This window comes from Pogona vitticeps, chromosome 2 (genome assembly GCF_051106095.1).
Source record: "Pogona vitticeps strain Pit_001003342236 chromosome 2, PviZW2.1, whole genome shotgun sequence".
Classification (NCBI taxonomy): domain Eukaryota; kingdom Metazoa; phylum Chordata; class Lepidosauria; order Squamata; family Agamidae; genus Pogona; species Pogona vitticeps.
In genome coordinates, this window is record NC_135784.1 from 31,092,686 (window position 1) to 31,115,228 (window position 22,543).

At 42.2% G+C, this 22,543-nt stretch overlaps 2 protein-coding genes across 4 annotated transcripts in view; one reads left to right on the forward strand and one right to left on the reverse strand.

Annotated features, from left to right (window-relative positions):
* The window catches only part of GNL1 (G protein nucleolar 1 (putative)), a 35,160-nt gene extending 28,065 nt beyond the window's left edge, over positions 1-7,095 (reverse strand). For both annotated transcript variants that reach the window (XM_020812311.3, XM_020812312.3), the window contains exon 1: positions 6,797-7,095. In XM_020812311.3, coding sequence (XP_020667970.1) covers positions 6,797-6,872 — 76 coding nt within the window. In that variant the 5' untranslated portion in view covers positions 6,873-7,095. The remainder of the gene's footprint in view (positions 1-6,796) is intronic.
* Positions 7,096-12,477: 5,382 nt separating this feature from the next.
* Positions 12,478-22,543, forward strand: part of ABCF1 (ATP binding cassette subfamily F member 1) — a 45,917-nt gene continuing 35,851 nt past the window's right edge. Inside the window, exons 1-6 of one of the 2 annotated variants that reach the window (XM_072989180.2) lie at positions 12,478-12,710; positions 18,691-18,737; positions 19,198-19,287; positions 19,470-19,596; positions 21,003-21,040; positions 21,928-22,038. In XM_072989180.2, the coding sequence (XP_072845281.2) occupies positions 12,536-12,710; positions 18,691-18,737; positions 19,198-19,287; positions 19,470-19,596; positions 21,003-21,040; positions 21,928-22,038 (588 nt within the window). In that variant the 5' untranslated portion in view covers positions 12,478-12,535. The remainder of the gene's footprint in view (positions 12,711-18,690; positions 18,738-19,197; positions 19,288-19,469; positions 19,597-21,002; positions 21,041-21,927; positions 22,039-22,543) is intronic. The other variant, XM_072989177.2, reaches the window with a different exon arrangement.

The following is a 22,543-nucleotide window of genomic DNA, read 5'->3' on the forward strand; positions in this document are numbered from 1 at the left end:
TTTTAAACTGTGTTATATTATTTTATATGGGGCTTTATAAGAGAGGAAAATAGGCAGCTGGCTTTGGGCAAAATTTATACCATTTCAATTATATATTATTTTGAAACAGTGACTTTATGGTCCATGACAGCTTTCGTCATTCTTCTTTGGTTTTTTTTCCCCTCCATGGTGACTTGAGAGGGCTTATCTTGAAACACGGCATCATTTTTCTTTAATGGCCAGAAACCAATTTGCTATCTATGTACGGGTAAATTAAATCGCATTAAGTTGCCTAAGGGAACTGCTGCTAATTAACAAGGTGCATGGAAACCAGGAATTCAACTCCCATTTTGTTAAAGAGCAGCTTTGCCACTGTGAGTTACTCCAGTCTATTTGTGCACACAATAAATCTCTGACAGGATTTTACCCAGTGTTTAAAATGAGTAAGTACAAAAACCACACATGCAAGACACTTTGCAGATCAGAGGCAGCATATAAAAAAGCAAAGTATTACCACCTCCACATTAAAGATGAAGATGACACAAAAGCACACACCCACTTTCGTTTTCTCTCAAGTAATACTTTGTTACTAAAGGCTGGCGTATATAGTTTTTTTGCTCAAAGCCAGCTGCCGACTTAGCTCTCTGCAGTGTTATTTCAGTACTCTTAGCACACAATTCAGAACCCTGGCAAAGGGTTTTTTTTTCCTATCCTCCTGTTCTGTCCCTGACGCTCAGCACTTTTCTTTCAAAATGCTTCCAGCTCAGTTAGCACAGCAGCCCTTTTGAGCACGGCTCCTTTTTCCTCTCCTCGTCACAAACGCATTTCTCCCAAATTTGCTTCCTATGAATTTCCTCAGTGAACTGCACACATCCAGGCTCAAAATAAGACCATCGCCTTTCCTTTCCGTCCGCCAAAGATGCTACTGTCAACAAAAACCTCCAGGAGAGCAAGAGAACAGTTTGATACCCTGGACCACAGTGGCTATTTTTAAATATGACTGCATTGAAACTGATTGCACTAGGCTGGTATGAATGGCTTAAGTGGAAATCTCACAATAATGTCATATACTCTGCCAACAGACTTTGCCACCGACTTTGTTTTTAAAGTAATTTTTTTCCATTTATACTACATACGTCTACATTATTAATATTTCAAATGTCCCATATTTTGTTTGACGGAAATCACTACTACTAAGGATTCACCCAAAGAAAGAAAGGTGGATGCATCTTTGTGCTAAAACCAAGCAAACTATGCCTAAAAAAAGACACTGATGACATTTCGGCGCCAGGTCAAAACCTTCCTGTTCCAGAAGGCTTTTAACTGAAATAATACCAACGGTGGGTCCTGATGGCAATTTTTAGAGTATCCATTTTAATTGTATTTTAATTGTCTTATCTTTTTATTCTATTTTAATTGTTGTAAGCCACCCAGAGACCTTTGGATAGAGTGGGCGGCATAAAAGTTAAATGAATAAATAAATATTAAAAAGGATGTAAACCACTTTGGATCCTTCTTAAGGAGAAAGGAGGGGGATATTTTAAATAAATAAATAGCAAAAATACAATAGTACCTCGGTGTAAGACCAGAGGTGAGAGCAAGGTTCCTCTCACGGGGTGCTGTCCCTCGCCCTTACCCCCGATAAAGAGAGTCAAACCCCGCCAATTCCCCCACCCAGGAAGACAAGACTACCTGGACCTGACCCAGGTATGTATGTATGTATGTATGTATGTATGTATGTATGTATGTATGTATGTATGTATGTATGTATGTATGTATGTATGTATGTATGTATGTATGTATGTATGTTTATTTATTTATTTAACTTATATGCCGCCCACACTACCCGAAGATAGAGGAGTAGTTGAAAGAATTAATGGCAGAGAGACGGGGACTGTTTTGGCGGGAACAGGAGGAAAAGCACAGGGAGTAGTGGAGGCGGAACTAGCGGATATAAAAGGGGGTGAAGGAGGGCTTCCACCAGGCTGGGAGCAGATGTGGGTGGAAGATCCCTGGACTGGAAAGGTGGAGAAGCTAAGAGTCCCTAAGGAGGAGGCCGATGCCAGGAGGAGGCGGGAGAGCACCCTCAAGAAGCCGTCCTGCTGGAGTTAAAGAGAGACTAAAGAGTGGAGGAGGAAATTGAGGGAGGAGAAAGAGAAGGTTGAGAGAGAAAGAAGGGAGAATCTGGAATGGCGAATCTGGGAGATGCAGAAGACAGAACAGCAGGAGGACCCTGGCAGACGATCGATCCCACCCAAGAGCTTGCCTGGGTGGGCAACAGAGACGAGGACACAATTCCCTTGTAGGAGGGAGAGAAGGGACCGTTATTAAACACGGGCGCATCTCCGGACTGGCCGGGACCCTGGAACGTTCAAGAGGGAAACCCGTTTAAAGTTGACGAGTGGAAACCCGTCAGACCCATTGTTTGACAGGGAGAAAGTTTGGGACACATTTGTTGATACTGGATTTTTGTTAAATAATGCAATAAACGTTACCCCGATTTCAAAACCACACGAGTCTGGTGATTTATTCGGGGTAAGTTGGGAGCCAGGAAGCGAATCCTCACACTCGGTTTACAAAATCAATGTGTTTTCCGGGATGTTACGTAAAGTGAGAAATTTGTAAACCGGAACGCGGATTGCCATAGGAACAGGGGTGGCACTATAAACCTCCAGGCACAATGCATCCTGGAGAAACTTGCTTTGTAAACCAAAAAAACGGGGGGGGGGATGTAAACCGAGGCTTTATTTTCAATGGATTTCCATTCATAAACCAAAAACTACGTAACTGAGGCGTTCATAAACCGAGGTACTACTGTAAATAAAATTAAATGGGTCAGGATATGGAATAGAAAAACCACTGCTTGCAGATGGGAGGAGCCCACTTCTGAAAATAAATTTTGAGTGTGTGATGAAAGGCAACATGCTGTAAGCTATTTAATTTATTGGTCCAGGGGGGTCACAAACATGACTTAGTGACTAAACAACAACATGTATTTGTACTGCCTGTTAAAGGGAGAGACGTGACACTTTCTGCCTCAGGTAGCCAATATCACTGGACCAGTCAAAGGCACTCTGAACCTTGACTTCAGCAGGTGCCATTTGCTACTCTCTATCAGCAAAATATCTTAAGCTCACTCCAGGAACAAGCAAGAGTACTGTAAGAACCACCAAGCAGAGCATACCCTTCACATGTGGAATGTGACAATCCTGAGGTTGCAGTCCTTGCTCAGGAATACAGTAGTAAAAAAGTTGTCTGCCATCTTGCAGGTGGGCCACAGGGGATATGGACATGATGTGGATAAAACTTGCGCTGCATGCACAGCTTAATACAAACATGTCTTTAAGTTTGTCCCACCAACTTCAATGAAATTGACTGCAAGGCAGTAGCAAGGACTAGGTGCCCATTCAGAGGTTATTAGACTACAGTTCCCATTACTCAGAGCCAGCCAGGCAACAGTGAGAAACAAGGGGAGATGCAGTCCAACAACATGCAGAACTTTCCCTATGTTTGCTTTTAGCGAAAACTCAGACCGAGAGAGAAAAAATAACATTGCAGTACAGTGGTGCCCTGCAAGACAGGTGCTCTGTTTAACAATGAAACCGCTTGACATCGATGTTTTAGTGATCGCAAAAGCGATCGCAGAACGATGTTCCCTATGGGGGAATTTCGCTTTGCGATGATCGGTTCCCTGTTTCAGGAACCGATTTTCGCAAAGCGATGATTTTTTAACAGCTGATCGGCGGTTTCAAAATGGGCGCCGGGTAAATAAAATGGCCCCCCATTGTTTTCTGGGACGGATTCCTCGCTGCACAGGCAGCGAAAATGGCCGTGCTATGGAGGATCTTCGCTGGACAGTGAGTTTCCAGCCCATAGGAACGCATTAACCGGGTTTTAATGCGTTTCTATGGGCTTTTAAAAATTGCTTTACGTTTTTGTTCTACAGCGATTTCGCTGGAATGAATTAACGTCGTAATGCGAGGCACCACTGTACCTTAAACAGTAGCTGCCATACAGTATTTTAATTTCAGTTTTCATGGCTCAAGTCCACTTCCTTGGACATTTGAGCGAAATTATGTGATTGTCATATTTATACATGGCCTTGTGACCCAGTGGGGATACAGATAATGGACAAACAATGGTTTGTTAGAAAAGGAATAGAACCATCAGTCTGTGAATAATTTCAATTATGAGCATTGTTGACACAAACGGCAAACTGTGAGGATCAATGTGGGATTTTACACGTGATAATGATTTAAGAACCCTTGATTGATATTTAATCCTTTTGAGCAGGTCTCCGGCATCCATATAAATATTATCTCAGCTGTTTATTTTTCAAGTCTAATTCTATCATTCTCCCTGCCCAACTCCCAAAAGCGAATTACTTTCAAGTCAATCAAAGAGTGTTCAGGTAGACCGAAATGTTTGGAATTAGTTTTTTGTCTGCTGCCATTTCTGAAGTCTGATTTATCTCCATTAATGTTTGTGTGTGGAGATCGCCTTGTGTAGAATGCAGGAGAGCATTGATGGGAAAGGCTGGCTCTGATCATAATAGCAGAGGGACAAGTGAGCACATCCCTGGTGTTGTGTGCGACATTGTTGGTGCCATAATTGTGTTGCCAGACACTGTTGCCAGACACAGCTGACATCCTTTGTAGTAGGGTTTAGTTTGCATACCTGTATTGGTGCTGTGTACTCTACAGCAGTGGTCCCCAACCTTGGGCCTCCAGATGTTCTTAGACTTCAAGTCCCAGAAGCCTTCACCACCACATCTGCTGGCCAGGATTTCTGGGAGCTGAAGTCCAATAACATCTGGAGGCCCAAGGTTGGGGACCACTGCTCTACAGGGTTCTTAAGTTATTACGTGGTGTGAAATCCGACACTGATCCCCACAGTCTGCCATTTGTATCAACAAATGTTACCTTGCAGACTGATAGCTGACATTTTTCACAGCCTGGGAGCTTTAACAGATCATTGTCATCCACAAACATTGCTTGGAGAGACGAACACAGACAGCTACTTCTTCAAAAGTTAGGGAAGCTCATAATTTCTATCTAGTGACTTTGCAAACATGCAATGTCACCTGTTAATTCTTAGAACTTGGGGCTTGACCCTTTTGTTCACCTATATGCACATGCAAATGCTGAGAAATAAGTAGTAAATACTAATAATCAACTACTACTAATGTCAATTTATACTCTGCTGTTTCCCCTAAAAGCTCAGGGTGGCTAACAATCCAATGAAGACACATAGCTAAATCACAAATTATACCTAAAAGATATTAAATTTGTGACAACCCTTCCAATCCTCATGAAGCTCTCATGATTATTTAATTATTATTCATTACAATTTTACTTCGCTCATCCACCTAAAAACTGAGATAGTGTTCATTTTACCCTACCCAACACACACTTTTATCTCACAATAACCCTGTGAGGAAGGAGACCGAGGTCTCATGGAGACCCAGAACAGGGGAAAGAGAGGCTCAAGGTCAGCCAGACAGGTTTGTAGCAAAATGGGGATTTGAACTCAGCATTTGACAACTTTCATGTTATTACATGAAAGAGCACCACATAGGTTCTCTCTTACATAAAGCCCACCTCTGCTAAAGCAGCTGGCTTAAACCCAGCTACCTAGAAGTATGCCCTAATTAATGCAAGGGCAATGTTTTGGTTAAACATTAATTAGATCTGGCCACACATTTCTGAGGAGGAACGAAACCAGTATGAAAAACAATAAATGTATTAGAAGAAAATAACATTTCCCCATAAAGCAGTTGTGCTTCTTTCAACCACTGCTAAGTATGGATGCACCACTCCAGATATATGAGAGAAGCACTTTTTCCTTGAAGCAGGTGAGAGGAAGAGAGGGTGATATAACTGCAGTGCAGATGTTGGGTGTATAAAGAAACCCAGTCAGGATTCCAACACTTTCCCCAAAGAGGATCATCTTTCACCCGTTAGAAAAGTCATTATGCAAACTTTCAAGTGAGGAGGCCTGAGAATTCTTTTAAACGGCATTCAGAAGGGAGAGGCGACTGCTATTTCTAACAAGCTCAAGAAGGAACGGAGCCTAAAAGGAGAAGAACAGGCTGTTTCTGGAAGGAGGGTAGAATTATGTTGAGTGTATGCAGAGGGGGAGATAAGGGGCATGCCACTCTGCACACGGAAGCGCCACCCACCACAGTCAGAAAGTCCCACTCATCCTTCTTAAGAAATTTAGAAATGAAGCAACCATTCAGATTCATCAGGATTTCAAGGAGGGGAGTGTCCGCTTGCACGGAACATGTGAAAAGGCCTAACTCACCCCCCCCATTCCTCCAGATGTTCGCAAGGACAGGATGGGAGGGAGAGAAGGGCAGGTGCCTTCTAGGTATTTCAAGAAATCATCTGCTGCTGGGAAAACGTGTTTTTTTTAAAAAATCTGCAAAGGCCAACTTCACTTTAATCCCCAACCAAATTATTTCATATTTTAACATCAAAAAGAGAAGGGGGCGGGGAATAAAAGGCCACGCATCTGCTCCTTCTACACACACCCCCCCCGTCCAAATGTTTCAAGGGAAAGGACTGACCTACACCACCCACTAATTTTGGGGTGGGTGGGTAATGATGATGAGATCCAGATGTTGCAGCTGATAAGCATTTTCATGAAAACGTTCAAGGGGCGGGAGAAAAAAATAATGATGCCGAGTGCAAAGAGAGTAACTCCTCCACATGCTCGCTAGCAGAGACATCCTTCCAGATGTTTCACGGAGGGGGAGGGGCACGGTTTCTCTCCCCCCCAAAAAAACTCCTCCCCCTCCCTCGTTCCTTCTCACCCTGCCGCTTTCGCTCCCGTTTGTCCTGCAGCTGTTTTTTCTTCTGCTTGACGCTAAACGGCTTCTTGCGGGGCATGTCCTATCGCGGCTGCCGTCGCCCCCACTCCGCCTTCTCGGTTCCTTCCACAGCGCACGGACTCGCAGCCACCGGAGCAAAGATGCGGGGAGGAGCCCGAAAGGAAAATACTCCTCCGTGAAGAGAGGAGGAGCCAATGAGAGTGAAGGGAGGGGTGGAGTCACGGTAAGGGGCGGGGCCGGCTCAAACTGAAGAATGAGGGATCGTGACGTAGCGGGGAAAAAAACACTGAACATTAAAAAGAGGGGTGCCGGGGCAAACCATTCGGGCCTAATAAAAAAGGGGGCGGAAAGAGAATGTGAGAGGCACTTATGGACTGTACCACTGGAGTGGGGAAAGCTAGCAGGCTGCGGTGTTCTGCTGTGCTCAGTGGGGATGTGCAGGATGTACCATTACAGTCGGAGGGGGGAGGTGATTGAACTAAATTATAACACAGATTTTAATGTTGTGCTTTGGGAAATGTACCTTTAAATAATGAAAGACTGATCACCTTTAAAAAGAATGCAATGGCTACTTCACTTGTTTCAGTAGGGGACATGAAAATTAATACACTCACTCATTGATTCAGATTGTACCAGGTACTTGTACTCCTATGACACAATATAGGAGTATTTATTTGTTTATTTATATTATATACTGCCTTTCTCACCATTCAGTTTTATATATTTATTTATTTAAATATTTTACCATGCCTTTCTCCTTAAAAATAGACCCAAGGTGGCTTACTTCATTAAAAGGCAATAATTAAAGCTAAAAACAAGTATACAAATACGAAAACGGATCAAACAAATGTGTGTAGGCATCCTTCAGTCTCGAGAGACTATGGTAAAGTGCTCTGAATAGAGAGAGATCTTGGAACAGCGTCTAGTGTGGCTGAGAAGGTCCATTAGAGCAGTGATCCCCAACCTTGGGCCTCCAGATGTTTTTGGACTTCAACTCCCAGAAACCCTGGCCAGCAGAGGTGGTGGTGAAGGCTTCTGGAAATTGTAGTCCAAGAACACCTGGAGGCCCAAGGTTGGGAACCACTGCATTAGAGAGTGACAATCCCTTCCACACTGAAGGCAAATACAATCTGTCCCCTGTCCAGCTTCCTGATTTGGCTGGTTTCTGGACTGTCTCTTTGCCTTGGCCTGCTGGACAAGGGTCTCTTCAAATTGGGAGAGGCCGTGATGCACCACCTGCCTCCAGGCTGAATGCTCAGAATGTCAAGGTTTCCCATCTGTTGAGGTCAACAGATCAAACAAATACCCCTCTGAGAAATGGCAAACTAAAGCAATTCTAAAAACACTTTCAAAGTATTAATGCACAACGATCCAATTTGAAAAGACCCTCTTAAACAGCCAGTTACTAAGAAAAGCCTGCCTCAAGAGAAAGGTTTTGCCTGCTTGCAGGAGGACAGCAAGTTCTTGTGGGAAGGAGTTCCAAAGTCTGGGAGCAACAACAGAAAAAGCTCTCTTGTGTCCCCACGAAGTGCATTTGTGAGGATGGTAGGATAGAGAGAAAGGCCTCCTTTGACGATCTTTACCACCCAGGCAGATTCAGAGAGATAGCTTGGACTCAAAACATTTAAGGCTTTATAGGTTAAAACCAGCACTTTAAATAGTGCCCAGAAACAAAGCAGTGTAGTTGCTTGAAGGGGGCAGATATGCGATTCCTATGACCAGCTCCAGTCTGCAATCTGGCTGCTGCATTTAGGACCAGCTGAGGTTTCCTGACACTTTCCAGAGGCAGTCCTACTAAAGCGCGTTATAGTAATCCAGCTCACAGTCAACTGAAACAAAATAATAAAAATTAAAAAGACAATAATACTGAAAACAACAAAATTATTGAAATAAACAAAATATTTTAAACCAGCATTTTAAAAAGTGCCACTTTAACTTTGGAAATACATCATCCTGCAATGCCCCCCCCCCCCCGCCTTATCCATGTCAATTACAAGCCTGCCTGAAAAGGAAGGTATTTGCTTGTTGGCAGAAGGACAAGAGGGAAGGGGGGGGCGACCTGGGTTTTCTGTGGAACAGAATTTCAGAGCCCGGAAGCAGCCACCGAGAAAGGCCCTCTCCTGTGTCTTCACCAACAGAGCTTGTGGGGGTAGTGGGACAAAAAGAAAGGCCTCCCCGGAAGATCTCAAAAGCCAGAAACACTTCTTTGAGGTGATAAAGTAATTCATATAGCATGGATCGAAGCCATCCAGGGCCTCATAAATCATGACCAACACTCTGAATTTGGCCCAGAAATGGACATCCAGCCGTTGAAGTTGTTGTAACAAACAAATTGTATGAATCCTCTTAAGTAGCAGCAGTTCTGGCTGCAACATTTTGAATCAGCTGAAGTTTCTGAACGTTCTTCAAAGGCAGCCCCACATACAGCATGTTGCAATGATCCAGGTGAGATTATGGTGTTTTTTTTCCAGCTAAGGCTGCAATCCTGTGCACACCTGCACTAGAAATAATGTCCCCAATTTGTTTATTTATTTATTTAAAGTATTTTTACCTCACCTTTCGCCTTAAAAAGGACCCAAGGCGGCCAACAACATTCAAAGACAATGTTAAAAGTTGAAAACGACAAGTATACAACAGTGGTTTACATAATTAAAAAACAATGTTAAAACTACAACAATACGTATGCAATTATTGAAAAGAATTAAAGAAATACTAAACTGAGAGGTGATAAACACAACTAGCACTAAAGACCTAGTCAGAGCAATAACTGTCCATCTAAAAGTCACACTCATGTAGCCAATCACTGAGAGGAAGCTTTCCTGAAGTGAAAGCCCACAGGGTGTGGGTCTCTTTTTTGCAGCAATTGTTACTATGATATTATATTAAACACAATTTGCAGTCCAAGGTATCTAAATGTTCCCTTATTCTCCTGAAGGTTTTGTTGTCAGTAGCATATTTTTTAAAGAAATTGAACAAAATGAACAAATATCTTAAGTTTACACGAGACTTGTTTTCCATCCCCAATGTTGACATATACTTTCAATGTATGTATGTAATAAACCAAGGTGGAATGAACTTGAAGTGTGTTTAACAACCAGAAGTGCTGGTGTAACGTAATGACTGAGATTAATCAAAAATCAGGACGTTCCAGGTTTTGAATCTAGTTTGGCTAGACATGAAGGCTATATAATTCGCTTAAGTGTCACAGGGAGCTATTGTGCACTTTACCACCAGTTATTTGAGAATGATAGGGCACACATTGTTGTACAGTATTTGTCTTGCCATGCTTTGATTTTAGGCTTCCCACAGGCATCTGTGATCCCTCTTACAGTGTGTAAGCACTGTATTTTCATGCTCTTACAGTGTGTAAGCACTGTAAGAGCATGAAAATAAAGGATAAATATATCCAATTTCGGGACGTGGTGGCACTGCGGGCTAAAACGCAGAAGCCTGTGCTGCAGGGTCAGAAGACCAGCAGTCGTAACATCGAATCCACGCAACGGAGTGAGCACCCATCGCTTGTCCCATCTCCCGCCAACCTAGCGGTTCGAAAGCATGCAAATGCGAGTAGATCAATAGGGACCACTTCGGTGGGAAGGTAAACAGCGTTCCGTGTCTAAGTCGCACTGGCCATGTGACCACGGAAGATTGTCTTCGGACAAACGCTGGCTCTATGGCTTGGAAACGGGGATGAGCACCGCCCCCTAGAGTTGAACACGACTGGACAAAAATTGTCAAGGGGAACCTTTACCTTTATATCCAATTTCAGGGGAAATTTGGGTTCTGCCCTGGGGGATCAACAAAGACAGATTTGAACGCCTCTATGGGGAGGAAACAGTCAGACAGACCCAGAGACTGGAAACACTCCGAAGCAAAAGAGCACACCTACTGTGTTCCTTAACATTTCTACTACGTTGCAGAGACTACACCAGAGCACAGGTTGCTGTCCTCTGAAGATGCCGGCCACAGAGGCTGGTGAAACGTTAGGAAGAACCACCTTCATAACATGGCTAAAGAGCCCGAAAAACCCACAACAACCAAGGACAGATTTGTTTCTCGTTTTGACTGTGTTGCATCAAAAATATCAGTTAAAAAGTGATATACAAAACTTGACACTTATGCAGTTGACTGTATAATAATAAAAATTATATTGTATAAATTATTTTAAAAAAACCTCCCAGCACATTGACTGGTGGTATTTTTAGTTTTTTATTATTATTATTGAAACACCAGGCATAGTCAGCATTATAAAAACATTGACTGGTATTATGTAACAGATATAAGTTCTAACCAAAAACCTAAGTATCTGTTAAATATCAGCACCATATGTATGCTATTACTAATATTGCCATTTTTGTAGCTCTGATTGTGTAGCTCTGATTTCTGAGCTCTGCAACTGCTTATAGTACTGTGTGAAGTTTATTTTGTTCCCAAAGCCCCAATAACTACGGGAACCACTGAAGTGTGCTTCTTCCAGGGGTGAGATGTTTCGATTCCCGGGTCTCTGTACTTTGTTAGTTTTTCCAGTTCTTTATTTTCAACTCTGGCATCCCCTGGAATTATAATGTCAATGATCTGGACATTTCTTCGTTCTATTATCACTATGTATGGTCTGTTATATTCAAGGTGTCTGTCCTCTTGGATCCAGAAATCCCACAAGATCTTGACTTCCTCATTTTCTGACACCACTACCTGATGTTCCCATGGGTTTTTGGAGGCTGGCAAGTTATATTTTAATAATAATAATAATAATAATTTATTGTCATTGTAAGTATATACACAGTATACCCATACAACGAAATTCACATAATGACCAGTGCACTAACAACAACAATTTTATTCTTAACTTTTATGCTTCATTTTATAACATGAAAACTTTTGTCCAGTGTACTTTTGATATTATTATGATCAATACCTTTTAAAGGATTTATTCTCCTTAAAAAGGACCCAAGGCAGCTTGCATCATTAGGAGGCATCCTTCAGTCTTGAGAGACTATAGTAATGTGCTCTGAACAGAGGTCTTGGAACGTCTCGTGTGGCTGAGAACATCATTAAAAGACAGTATTTTAAAGCCAACAACAAGTATACAGATACAAAATTAATGGGGTTATGTGATTCCTGTGATCAATCCATGAGCAATCTGGCTGCCAGCTTTTGGAGCCACTGAAGTTTCCGGACACTTTTGAGAGGCAGCCCCACATAAAAAGCAACAAAGGCCTGTGTCACTGTGGCCAGATCATCTCTCTCCAGGAACGGGCTCAGCTGGCACACTAGTTTTAATTGTGCAAAAGGGCCACCACCAAAACCTGAACATCCAGACTCAGTGATGCATCCAGGAGTATAATGCTCAATTATCAGGTGTATAATGATAAACTATCATTAGTACTCATAACTACTAAAGGCAAATCGAGATTCCCTCCCTCCTCCCCACATCTATTCTTGACTAAAATCAGATAAAGGGAATGTACAGATTAAGTCCACACTACAGGCTGACTGTATTTGCTTTCGGACATTCTATAGCTAGCTTCTTGACCTCTATGGTTTCTACTTTTGTTCGGCCTTCTAGCAGAGCACAACTCTTGATCTCTATGACAAATTCCGGCCTGCACTCGGAAAGCTGTCGTCGACTAAGGGAAGTGCCTCTTCCGTCTCTATGGTCCGAGGCGAGGCGCCGTCTTGGCGTCATCTTCTGCGCAGGCGCATTAGGCGGCGAACCCGTGCATGTGGGAACCCAAGGTTCCGGCGAGAAGAGGCAGAGGAATTAAGGGCGGCTGCCAAGTTGGGACCGAGCGATCAGCCATGCCGAAGGGAGGGAAGCACCACCAGGCCCAAGAGGAATGGATCGGGGACGAGGAGGAGAAGAAGAAGAAGAACGGCTCCGTAGAGGGGGCTGGAGGTAGGAAGAGAAGGGCCGGCAAGAGGGGGCAGACCCACTGGAAGGGAAGACCCCTTTAAAGAGCAAGGGTACAAAAAAAAGGGTGGGCGAGAAGGAGAGGGTGGAAGGACTGCCCACCCCTTCCCCGGTGTCTGTACACGGGTCTCCCTTTACATTAGGGAAGGGGAGCCTCTTTTTGCCCCCCCCCCCCAGATCTTGGGGGCTGTAGGTCTCACAGTCCCCGGCCATGCAAGGAGAGTTTATTTATTTATTTATTTATTTATTTATTTATTTATTTATTTATTTATTTATTTATTTATTTAATATGCCGCCTACTCTACCCAGAGGTCTCTGGGCGGCTTACAATAATTAAAATTCAATACAATAAGATGATTAAAATACAATTATAATACAATTAAAATACAATTAAAATTGCCATCATCAGGACCCACAGTTGTTATTTCAATTAAAAGCCTTCTGGAACAGGAGTTGTGGGGGTGCAGAAGCTGGGAGGGCAGAAGTTTGACGTTCTCCTTCTGGTTTTAAATTAGAAATTTAGAATTCTGTTCCTGTGGTGGTTGGTCAGTGTGATTTATTTTCTGGCATATGTCGATAGGATTATGGCTACTGTGTTTAATGTGGAATAGAGTCTCCCATATAAAGAGCCACTGGGAATGGAAGTTAAGCCAGTAACGAAGTCCAGGTGTGGGTGAATGTATTTATTCATATTTAACCCCCCTGTTTGTCTTTCTCCTTTTTCTTTGTCTAAATGTAAATTCTCCTGGGTAAAGGCCTATATATTTTTAGATTTCTCAATATGTTCCACGAAGTATCAGATGTATCAACAATACTGTAGTTTATTAATAAGAATAAATCTATTCCTTTGCTATTCCATATGTACCTTTAAAAGATATATGAAGGGGTTTGAGGATGAGGAGTTTCTTTTAAGTGAAAGAGATGCACCTATGAAAGAGAAAAGTCAGGGGCGGAGAACCATGATGTGGTTAAGGAGGTGGGTTAATAGCTTCCTGAAGAGTGAGTGTGCGGCACATGACTTTTCAGATGTGTCATTGTTAATAGAGTTTAATGAGAGTTTATGTCACTTTTTCATCTAAGCAAAACAAATCAAGGATGTGAAAATAATGTTGAACTCGTCTAGGTTGAACTAATAAACCCAGCCCATACTAATGAACTTCAGTTCCCACTTCCCTACTGACAGGTTAACCCAAACCGAGGATTTGTATGTGTTTACGTACAAACCATGGCACTTCATGGGCTCAACATGCTTTCCATGGATGATCTAGTTAGTGTAACCCTGTATGTGAGGATGGGGGAAAATGTGGCCTTCCAGATGTTGGGATCCTAAGTTTAGTCATTCCTCACCATTATCTGTCCAGCTGCATCTGGAGGGCTACACATCTCTAACCATGGTGTCATATGTTAGCATTATTCTTCTCAGTGTTTCAGATGGTGGGAGGGAGGATTGACCTGCCTAAGCATATTCGGGTAGCTCACGGCAGAGGTGAGATGGAAGCAGGAAGTACTGTACTTGGTGTGCAGTTCAGTCTCTCAGCTGTTAAACTAGACCAGATAATTACTGAGAGAGAGTAAGCATTCTTGGAGAGCCCTCAGCTGTATTGTCCTACATTCCATTTGGTAGTAGCCTATTATTCCCAGTACGGTCTCTCAAGGTGTCTCTTACGAATTAGTCACTCAAAAATCATAAGCAACAGAGCATTTTTGAGAAGATAACTAGAACATCCCTTTGTGGGAAAATGGTGGCGTGGGAGTTCAATAATTATGCAAACAAATAATTAAAAGGACATTGGGCTGGAAAGGGAATGAACTAGCCCAGTTTTGTGTATGTGTGTGTATGCATGTGTGCACACACTGCTGGACCTTTTCACCTGCTTCAGAGGTTGAAATTTAGCAGGTTGACCTTCTGCCTCTTTCTGGCTTTTCATGTGAATAAAAGATTAAAGGGTTTTCACTGTGTGAATGTAGCTGTTAAAAGCCCAGTAGTTGTTGTAGCCGACAAGCTGCAGAGATCTATGACCTTGAAGGAGAAGCATCCATTTCAACAGAGATGGGATGAAACTGATTCTAATGAAGAGCAGAGGGGCAGAGATGAGACAGGGCTGAATTAAGGTATGAGTGAATCAAAACACAATATATTGGGTTGAAGCAAGGTAGGTTAATTGGGTTGAGAGGGGAGAGGATGCTGGAGTTGAAAGGGGAGCTGCAAGCTTAATCAGATGGGCAATTAGATGCTCATAATTGAGAAGATATAGCTATTCCAGTTGTTAACATCTTGGAATAAATTTTTGTAAGATTGACATCATATATTTCCCCACTGGGGTCTTTGTTCTTTTGATTGCAATAGGAAGCACTGTGGGAAATTAAAATGGTGGTGTCTTAGAAATGGGTTCCTTTGCTTTCATAAAACAGTATGGAGTGATGGCATGTTGGGCAATGGGGGGAGTTCTGCTGGAATATCAGATTCTACAGTATAGACTTGCTTGTAGTAGCCATGGTGCTACTTTATTGTTGTCGCTGCTGCTATGTGCCATCAAGATGTTCTGGTTTATGGCGATCCTCTGGATTAGTGACCTCCAAAAGATCCTATCATTTATAATGCTTCTCAGGTCTTGTAAATTCAAATCTGCAGAATCTTTTATAAAGCCAATCCATCTGTTACTCAGTTTTCCTCTTTTCCTGCTGCTATCATCCTTTCTCTTAGTGATGCTGCTAATGCCAGGTATTCAAGACCTCCTGTGACAGAGCAGGGAAGCCACTAGTTGGATGTATTGTCAAGAATCCCTCAAAACTAGCAGTAGCCCCGAACCAGATGATGTGGTTTTTCCTGCCGTTTTGATGAGTGCGGAAGCGCTAACTGTTGAATTTCTGCCTGCTTCTCAGTTGTTGAAGATACAACACCTTTACTATGAGTAAAAGAGATGGAAAGCTGACATGTTTTCCTTGTCTGTTGGCACTGGTGGGCCTCTCTCTTTCCCTCTACAAGTATACAGCTAGATCTGAAAGAATCTGTTTTTGTCCTCTACTGTATTTACAAATCTAATCCACCAATATAGATTCATAGTGTCATAGAGTTGGCTCGGTTCGTGTACTCTTTTGCCATTCCACAGTTGAAGCAACTCTGGAAAACAGTCATCCAATGTGTGCTTTAAAACCTCCAAACCTAAAAAAAGTTTACAGCTTCCTGGAGTACTTTGTTCCTCTCTCAGAAACTTCCTTTTGTTCTTTAGTCGTTTAGTCCTGTCCGACTCTTTGTGACCCCATGGACCAGAGCACGCCAGGCCTTCCTGTCTTTCACTGCCTCCCAGAGTTGGGTCAAATTCATGTTGGTCGCTTCGATGACACTGTCCAACCATCTCATCCTCTGTCGTCCCCTTCTCCTCTTGCCCTCACACTTTCCAGAAACTTCCTACCATCAGCCAACTCTTCCTAATGTTTAGTTATAATCTCCTTTCTTATAATTTGAATCTAGCGATTTAGGTCCTACCTTCTGGAGTGCCAGAAAACAAGATTTTTCTGTCTTCCATGTAAGAACCCTTAATGTATTTGAAGAAGGCTATCACAGCAAATAGCAAATAAGCCCTCCAAAGTTACTAGCCATTCATATGCCACTAATTCATAAAATAAACATAAATGCCCTGAAAAGTGGGAGAAATATCTGTTCTTCACCATGGCCTTCTTGGGTCACTCGGAAGTGATTTTAATAGCAAATTAAAATTCTTATGCTTAAGTACAGCAAATTGCTACAGAGCAGGCCCGCTGAATCAATGGGAGTTTAGTGTTTCAGTGTAAGTCATGGTTAGAGTAGGCCCATCTGAATCAGTACAACTTATGGAGCCGTTGAAACCCCCTTTGATTCAGTGGGCCTACTTTAGTGCGATTTACTATAAGCAACAGGATTTTGGCCAGTATTTCACTCTAGTTACGTAAGTCATGATGATGGCAACAACTTAATGTTAAATAATCTCTTATCTAATTAGTTTTTTAACCCTCCATGGCCTGTTTAGAATTGCATAGGTTTAAAATGAATTTCATGGCTCAGGGCATGAGACCCGACCCTCTTCCTCTTGTCAGTGGGATATGCAGTGGGCATTGGCAGGTGGACTAGTCAAACATTCTGTGAGCTAGTTACTTTTGTGGAGTTTACTTATTCGTATCTTACCCGTTCTCCAAGGATGCTTAATTCCTCCTGGTACCATTTTGTCTTCGCAACCATTTCATAACAGAGAGAGCACAACCTCCACTGGCTTAGAGATGCCCAGTCAGCATCATCTCTACATATTGATTGACCTTGAGTTACCTCAGCTCTATCCTGATTTCTAAGCACTAAGCCACTCTGATTTTATTTGTAAGGTTTTGCTGAATGTCTCTTTCAGGAATCTTTTGGCCTACAAATAGAAAACTTTTTTTTCTTTTTGGTTTTGATTTTTGCATGTGTGTCTTCCTTATAGTTTTATTCTTAACAATTGAAGGGATCCTGTGGGCTTAATAGTGCAGTGAAAATGTAATTAGCGGTCATATGTAGTGTGCTTCCTGGGGAAAGCCACTGGTCTTCTTTCCTTGGCTTCTTCTTAGAACTAGACTCAACTCTGTTCTACTGGGCATTTGGAAAGTAAATTGAAATTGGCCAGAATCCTGTTGTGAGATATGACACGTGTCAGGGAAATTGTATAAGCACTTTTTTGTTGTTGTCTTATGCCCCGTTGCTTATGTCTTATGACAACTGTATAAATTAATTACTTCCAAAAAATCCTATCCTTTAGGTGTGCTCAGGTCTTGTATATTAAAGGCCATGGTTTCCTTTATTAAGTCAGTACCTCTCATGTTATAGCTTCCTCTTTTCTTACTGTCTTCTACATTTTCTAGCATTATTGCTTCTTTTGAGTCTAATTTTCTAATGATATATCTGAAGTATGGTAGTCTCAGAATGGTGATTTTTGTTTCTAATGAAAATGTATTTGTTTATTCAGCTTATACACCTTGACAATAGTGTGGTACACACTTTTTGAGTGGTTAACTATCAACAAATGTAGACTACAAATAAATGCCATACCAATTGTAAACATCAATAAACAATAAAATGAAATCACATAACTTGCCAAATCTGATTTAAATAAACAGATTTAACCCACAGTTGGACATCAGTAAGAATTAATAAAAGGCAACTTTGAACAACTCTATTTTAAATAGCTTCTTAAAAACTTGGAGTTTTAAAATTCTAGATTAATTTGCTCTAAAACCTACTTATTTGTCTTTCTGCTGGTCTGTGATATCAGTATAAAGCTGTTCTCCATTTTGAATATCTCATATTTGTCTGTCAGCTTTCTTCATTGTCCAGCTTTTGCATCTGTGTATAATAACTGCGAATACTATCATCTAGATGATCTTGGCCTTGGTCTCCAGTGACAAATCCTTGCAGTTAAAGACCTTTTCTTCATAGCTGCCCTGTTAGGCTGTTACTGTTAATGGAACTGAGGTATAGAATTTTTTTCATAACTTAGATTCCTTTATTGTTAACATTGAAGTTAAGTAAGTTTTTGTTACTAATTTTGTCATCTCAGTGTTCAACTGTAATCCCATTTTTTGTACTTTCTTTATCTGCCACAGTAGAATGATAGAATCATGGAATTGTAAAACTGGAAGAAACCTCAAGGGTCATCAAGATTCATGGTGGAGTGGAGTTTTGAATATCGATCTACTCACTGTGTCACACTGATGCTCAATAGTTAATAACAGATTTAAGTGTGTTGTTAATAACACGTTTAAATGTGGAGTGGGCTGTGGTTTTTATTGTGCTTTTGATACGATCTCTCGGGTTCCTGATTGTTACTCTTTGCAAGGGGAAGTTGAGATGGACTCTGCCTCAGAATGTGGGCCTGGCCGAGGAGATGACACACTTTGGAAGTTTGTGGCTTGTCTTTGGGAAGGCAAATAACCTCAAGCAGCCCCTGATTCTTTTTTTCAGACAAAGTGGTGAAGAAGGGGAAGAAGGATAAAAAGACTAAAAAATCGGTAAGCTTCTAGTTTTACATGGGGCTGCTCTAACTTTGTTTATTTCATTAAAGAACTGATTTGCCAAACCACATTTTCCTTTGCCAAGCAATTTGCAGTTCCTTGATCCTTCCAGCAGGGTCAGTAGTTCTGGGCAGCTGTTTATGTAATACTGGCCAAAATTTGCCCCCGCCTCTAGTGTCACCGTCCCTTGCGCCCACCAGCCTGAAAAAAACGGCTTGGTTTGAAAATGGGCAATTTTACCAACCAGGCAGGAGGGGTTCTTCAGTTGTCCATTTGGGGAGCTAAATCTTTTTTTTTTTGAGAGGGTGGGCCCAGAAAGGGGGGTAGTGGGTGTGGGAGTTCCTCTGAGATCAAGGGCAGGGAGGCAGTTTCCAAGTCCTGAAATTTCTTGGGTCTGTTTTGTTGCTTCCTTGTCTCCCTTTTTACCAATATCCTAAACTTCTTTGTGCTGCTAAAGTTCTTTGAAGAGCTGGCTGTGGAAGAGAAGCATGCCAGTGAGGAGCAAGCTGTTGAGAAAGAAAAAGAGCTCCAACAGCAGCAACAACAGGTCAGTCTCTTTGGAAACAGGACCTATGGGTGTTAAAGCAGGCGGGGTCACCAGAGGGCCGCCTGACTGAGCCGAGAGCGGCGGCTCCGGTCGTGTTCCTGTGGTGCCCGGCGTTTCGCTGAGAAATGGGCTTTTTGACATATGGTACTTCCCTCCCACTTTTTCCCTCCCGGTTGCCCCAGCAAAAGAAGAGGCGAGATAAGAAGAAAGATCGGAAGAAAAAAGGTGCGGACGAAGACGATGAAGAGAACCAGCTGATAGAGAGGCTGAAGAAACTGTCAGCCCAAGCCAGCGATGAGGAAGAGGAAGGTTCGTGGCTGAGGCGGGGATGTTCTCTGTGTTAAGGAAAGCAAGATCTTGCGTCTAGATGCCCATCAAGAAGGGTCATGCCAGGGTTGCCTCTGGGATCAGAAGCCAGGTTCTGTTGGATCCGGGGAGCCCTGTCTGTGAGCCTCCCTCAGCATCTGTCTAGACTCTTGATGTATGCGGCATTTCTGATCACGTGAAAAATTCTGCAGAAACCAGTCATTCCACAGCAGCCGTATATATATATACATTCCAAATTCCAAAAGCATCTATCTATCTATCTATCTATCTATCTATCTATCTATCTATCTATCTATCTATCTATCTATCTATCTATCTATCTATCTATCTATCTATCTATCTATCTATCTATCTATCTATCTATCTATCTATCTATCTATCTATCTATCGAGAGAGAGAGAGAGAGAGAGAGAGAGAGAGAGAGAGGGGGGGGGGGAAGACACCACACTGGTTTTGGACCTTTATGCTGAGTATGCAAAAAAATCTCAACGGTAGGCTGGAGTGAAGGGATTGTGGAAGTAGGATCTGTGGCAGAGGTGGGCGAAATGGAATCCACAGGGTCACCTGTGGACATTTTGGATCCTGGTGTATTTGCCTCTCCAGAATCTTTTTGCCCCCTTTCTAAAAGTTGGCTTACTTTTTCCACTTAGAAGGCTGGGAGACATTTCCCCACATCCCTTCTCAAGCTGTTCTAAGGTGGGAGGTGGCCTTCCCTCCCCCCAAAAACCCCCCCACAACTGGTAGTGAGTTTTGTTCACTTCTGCTTTTGAATCCAAACGGTTTCTACGGGATGCCTCTGTTGAAGGGGAGAGGGATCCAGAATTGTGACCAAAGTGCCCCTTTATGCCCTCTGAAGCATATGGTTTCTTTAAAATATGGGGCATGAGGAGTTGCCGGGGGGGGGGGAGGGGAAGGAAGCAGCCATCCAAAGTATGGCACTGGGCATATGCAGTCCTTAGAGATTTCTGGAAGTTGCCCACTTCTGGTTTACATGCAAGCCCATAACTTGTGCCCTACACATGTTATGTCTGCATTTATCTGTTTCTTTCACTTATATTCTGTCTTGCCTTCAAAAAAACCCCGAGGTGGTGAATGTAGTCCTCCTCCCCATTTTGATTCTTTCACTAACTCTGTGAGGTAGGTTTAAGCAGTGGGGGGGGCTTAGAGTCACTAAGTGAGATTAATAGCCAGTTGGATATTTGAACCCGGACCTCCCGTTTCCATCCTAAAATTGGTAACCACAATGTCACACATACACACATCCAGTAGCCCTAGTCTGGTGCAGAAATATGCCTACATACCACTGTGTCTTTTTTCTTCCCGAGCTTTGATTTCACCTTTTGTCAGTCCTGGCACAAGCCATCACAACTTTTAAATTTCCTTTCCAGTGCCTATCTCCCTCAGCAAATCGAGTAAGAAAAAGAAGGTGAGTTCCTGGACATTTTGAATTTTCTTTTGTTGGGGAAGAGCAGTTTTGCAAAGGGCTTGAGAACATCCTTCAGAGTGGGAGGCAGTGGACGCAATTAACCCAGCAACAGAAATGTTCACATTGTTAGGCTGGCAAAGCTTTTGTGGAATTTTACAAAACTTTAATTTATGTGGGCCTTTACTGGTCAAAGTAGGGCTTGGAGCTGTTTCCTATCTCCTTATTTATGTATTTTCTTATGTAGAGCTCTTTGTTCCATCCTTTTATTGGAATCTTTTTCCCGCTACTGTTTAATTTTTCCCCTCACAAACATATATAAAATGACTAAATTTAAAATATTTTTATAGCTATGCAAAATACATTTTTATAACTAAAATATATATGTTTAGTCCTTTGCTATAAAATCTTGTAAAGTGCTGTGATTTTTAAAAAATCTGTCTCAGAGCATTGCACCGTTAAAACTTATGGATGTATATGAAATATAGGAAAACATTTAAATCAAATTAAAATGTAATAGAAATGATTGTCATTTTTGGTCATCAAAAGGACTGTGGGGTCATTTTGCCCGTCAGCAAGTCTGCAATGCAACACTTCTGGAAGTGAAGGGTTGGCCAGCTGCTATGCTGTTGGCCAGGGGACACCCGGGCGTTCTCGCCGTACTTTCTGTTGCTGTGTTGATAGCTTATGAGTCCATACAAATATCAGAAAATCAAAATCCATTCAGGTATATTTGTGCCGTGTAAATCATGCAATTTAAAACGGTGGGAATTCTATTACTGTATGTTGGGAGGGACCGAGCCTGACTCTACTTTAGCCTTGGGTGGGTAGGCAGTGGGGCACCATCCTGCGGGACTGTTATTGGCATTTTCTCTCTTTGTCGTCATGAGGGCGGAAACGTGTTTGCTGCCCTGAATCAGGAGCAGAGTGAGGAGGAGGAGGAGGAGGAGGAGGAAGAAGATCAGAAGCCCATCAGAACTGATAAGAATAAGATTAACAAGGTTAGCTGCACAACGGAATCTTGTGGGATGTGATTTGGGGCAAGATTAGTGAGTACAGGGTTTGGTGAGCCAGGAGATGATGCCACCGAAAGAATTTAGCATGTGTCTCTTAAGGCTTCAGAACTAAAGATGCATGTATGTATTTAGTTAATTTCTACCCCACTTTTCTCTGCGTTGAGAGACTCAAGGCAGCATACAAATACTGTAATTTAAAAACAATTGCAAACTTTAAAAATCACATTATTAAGAAAAATTAAACATGTTAATTATTGAAAGGTGTGAAATAAAACACTGTTAAAAAAAGACATACTTGAAAATATTAATAGTAAAAACATTATCCGAAACCTGCTTTAGCCTGGTGTGAAACTTCTGCTTCCATTTTTTCCAAAAGTGTAATTCTAGCCCTGCAGGCAGAAGGTTCAAAAGACTTGGGCAAGGCCTGGTAAAATAACAGAAGGATGAAATGGAGGGATTGCACCGGCCTTTTAGTGATTAAAGTAACATT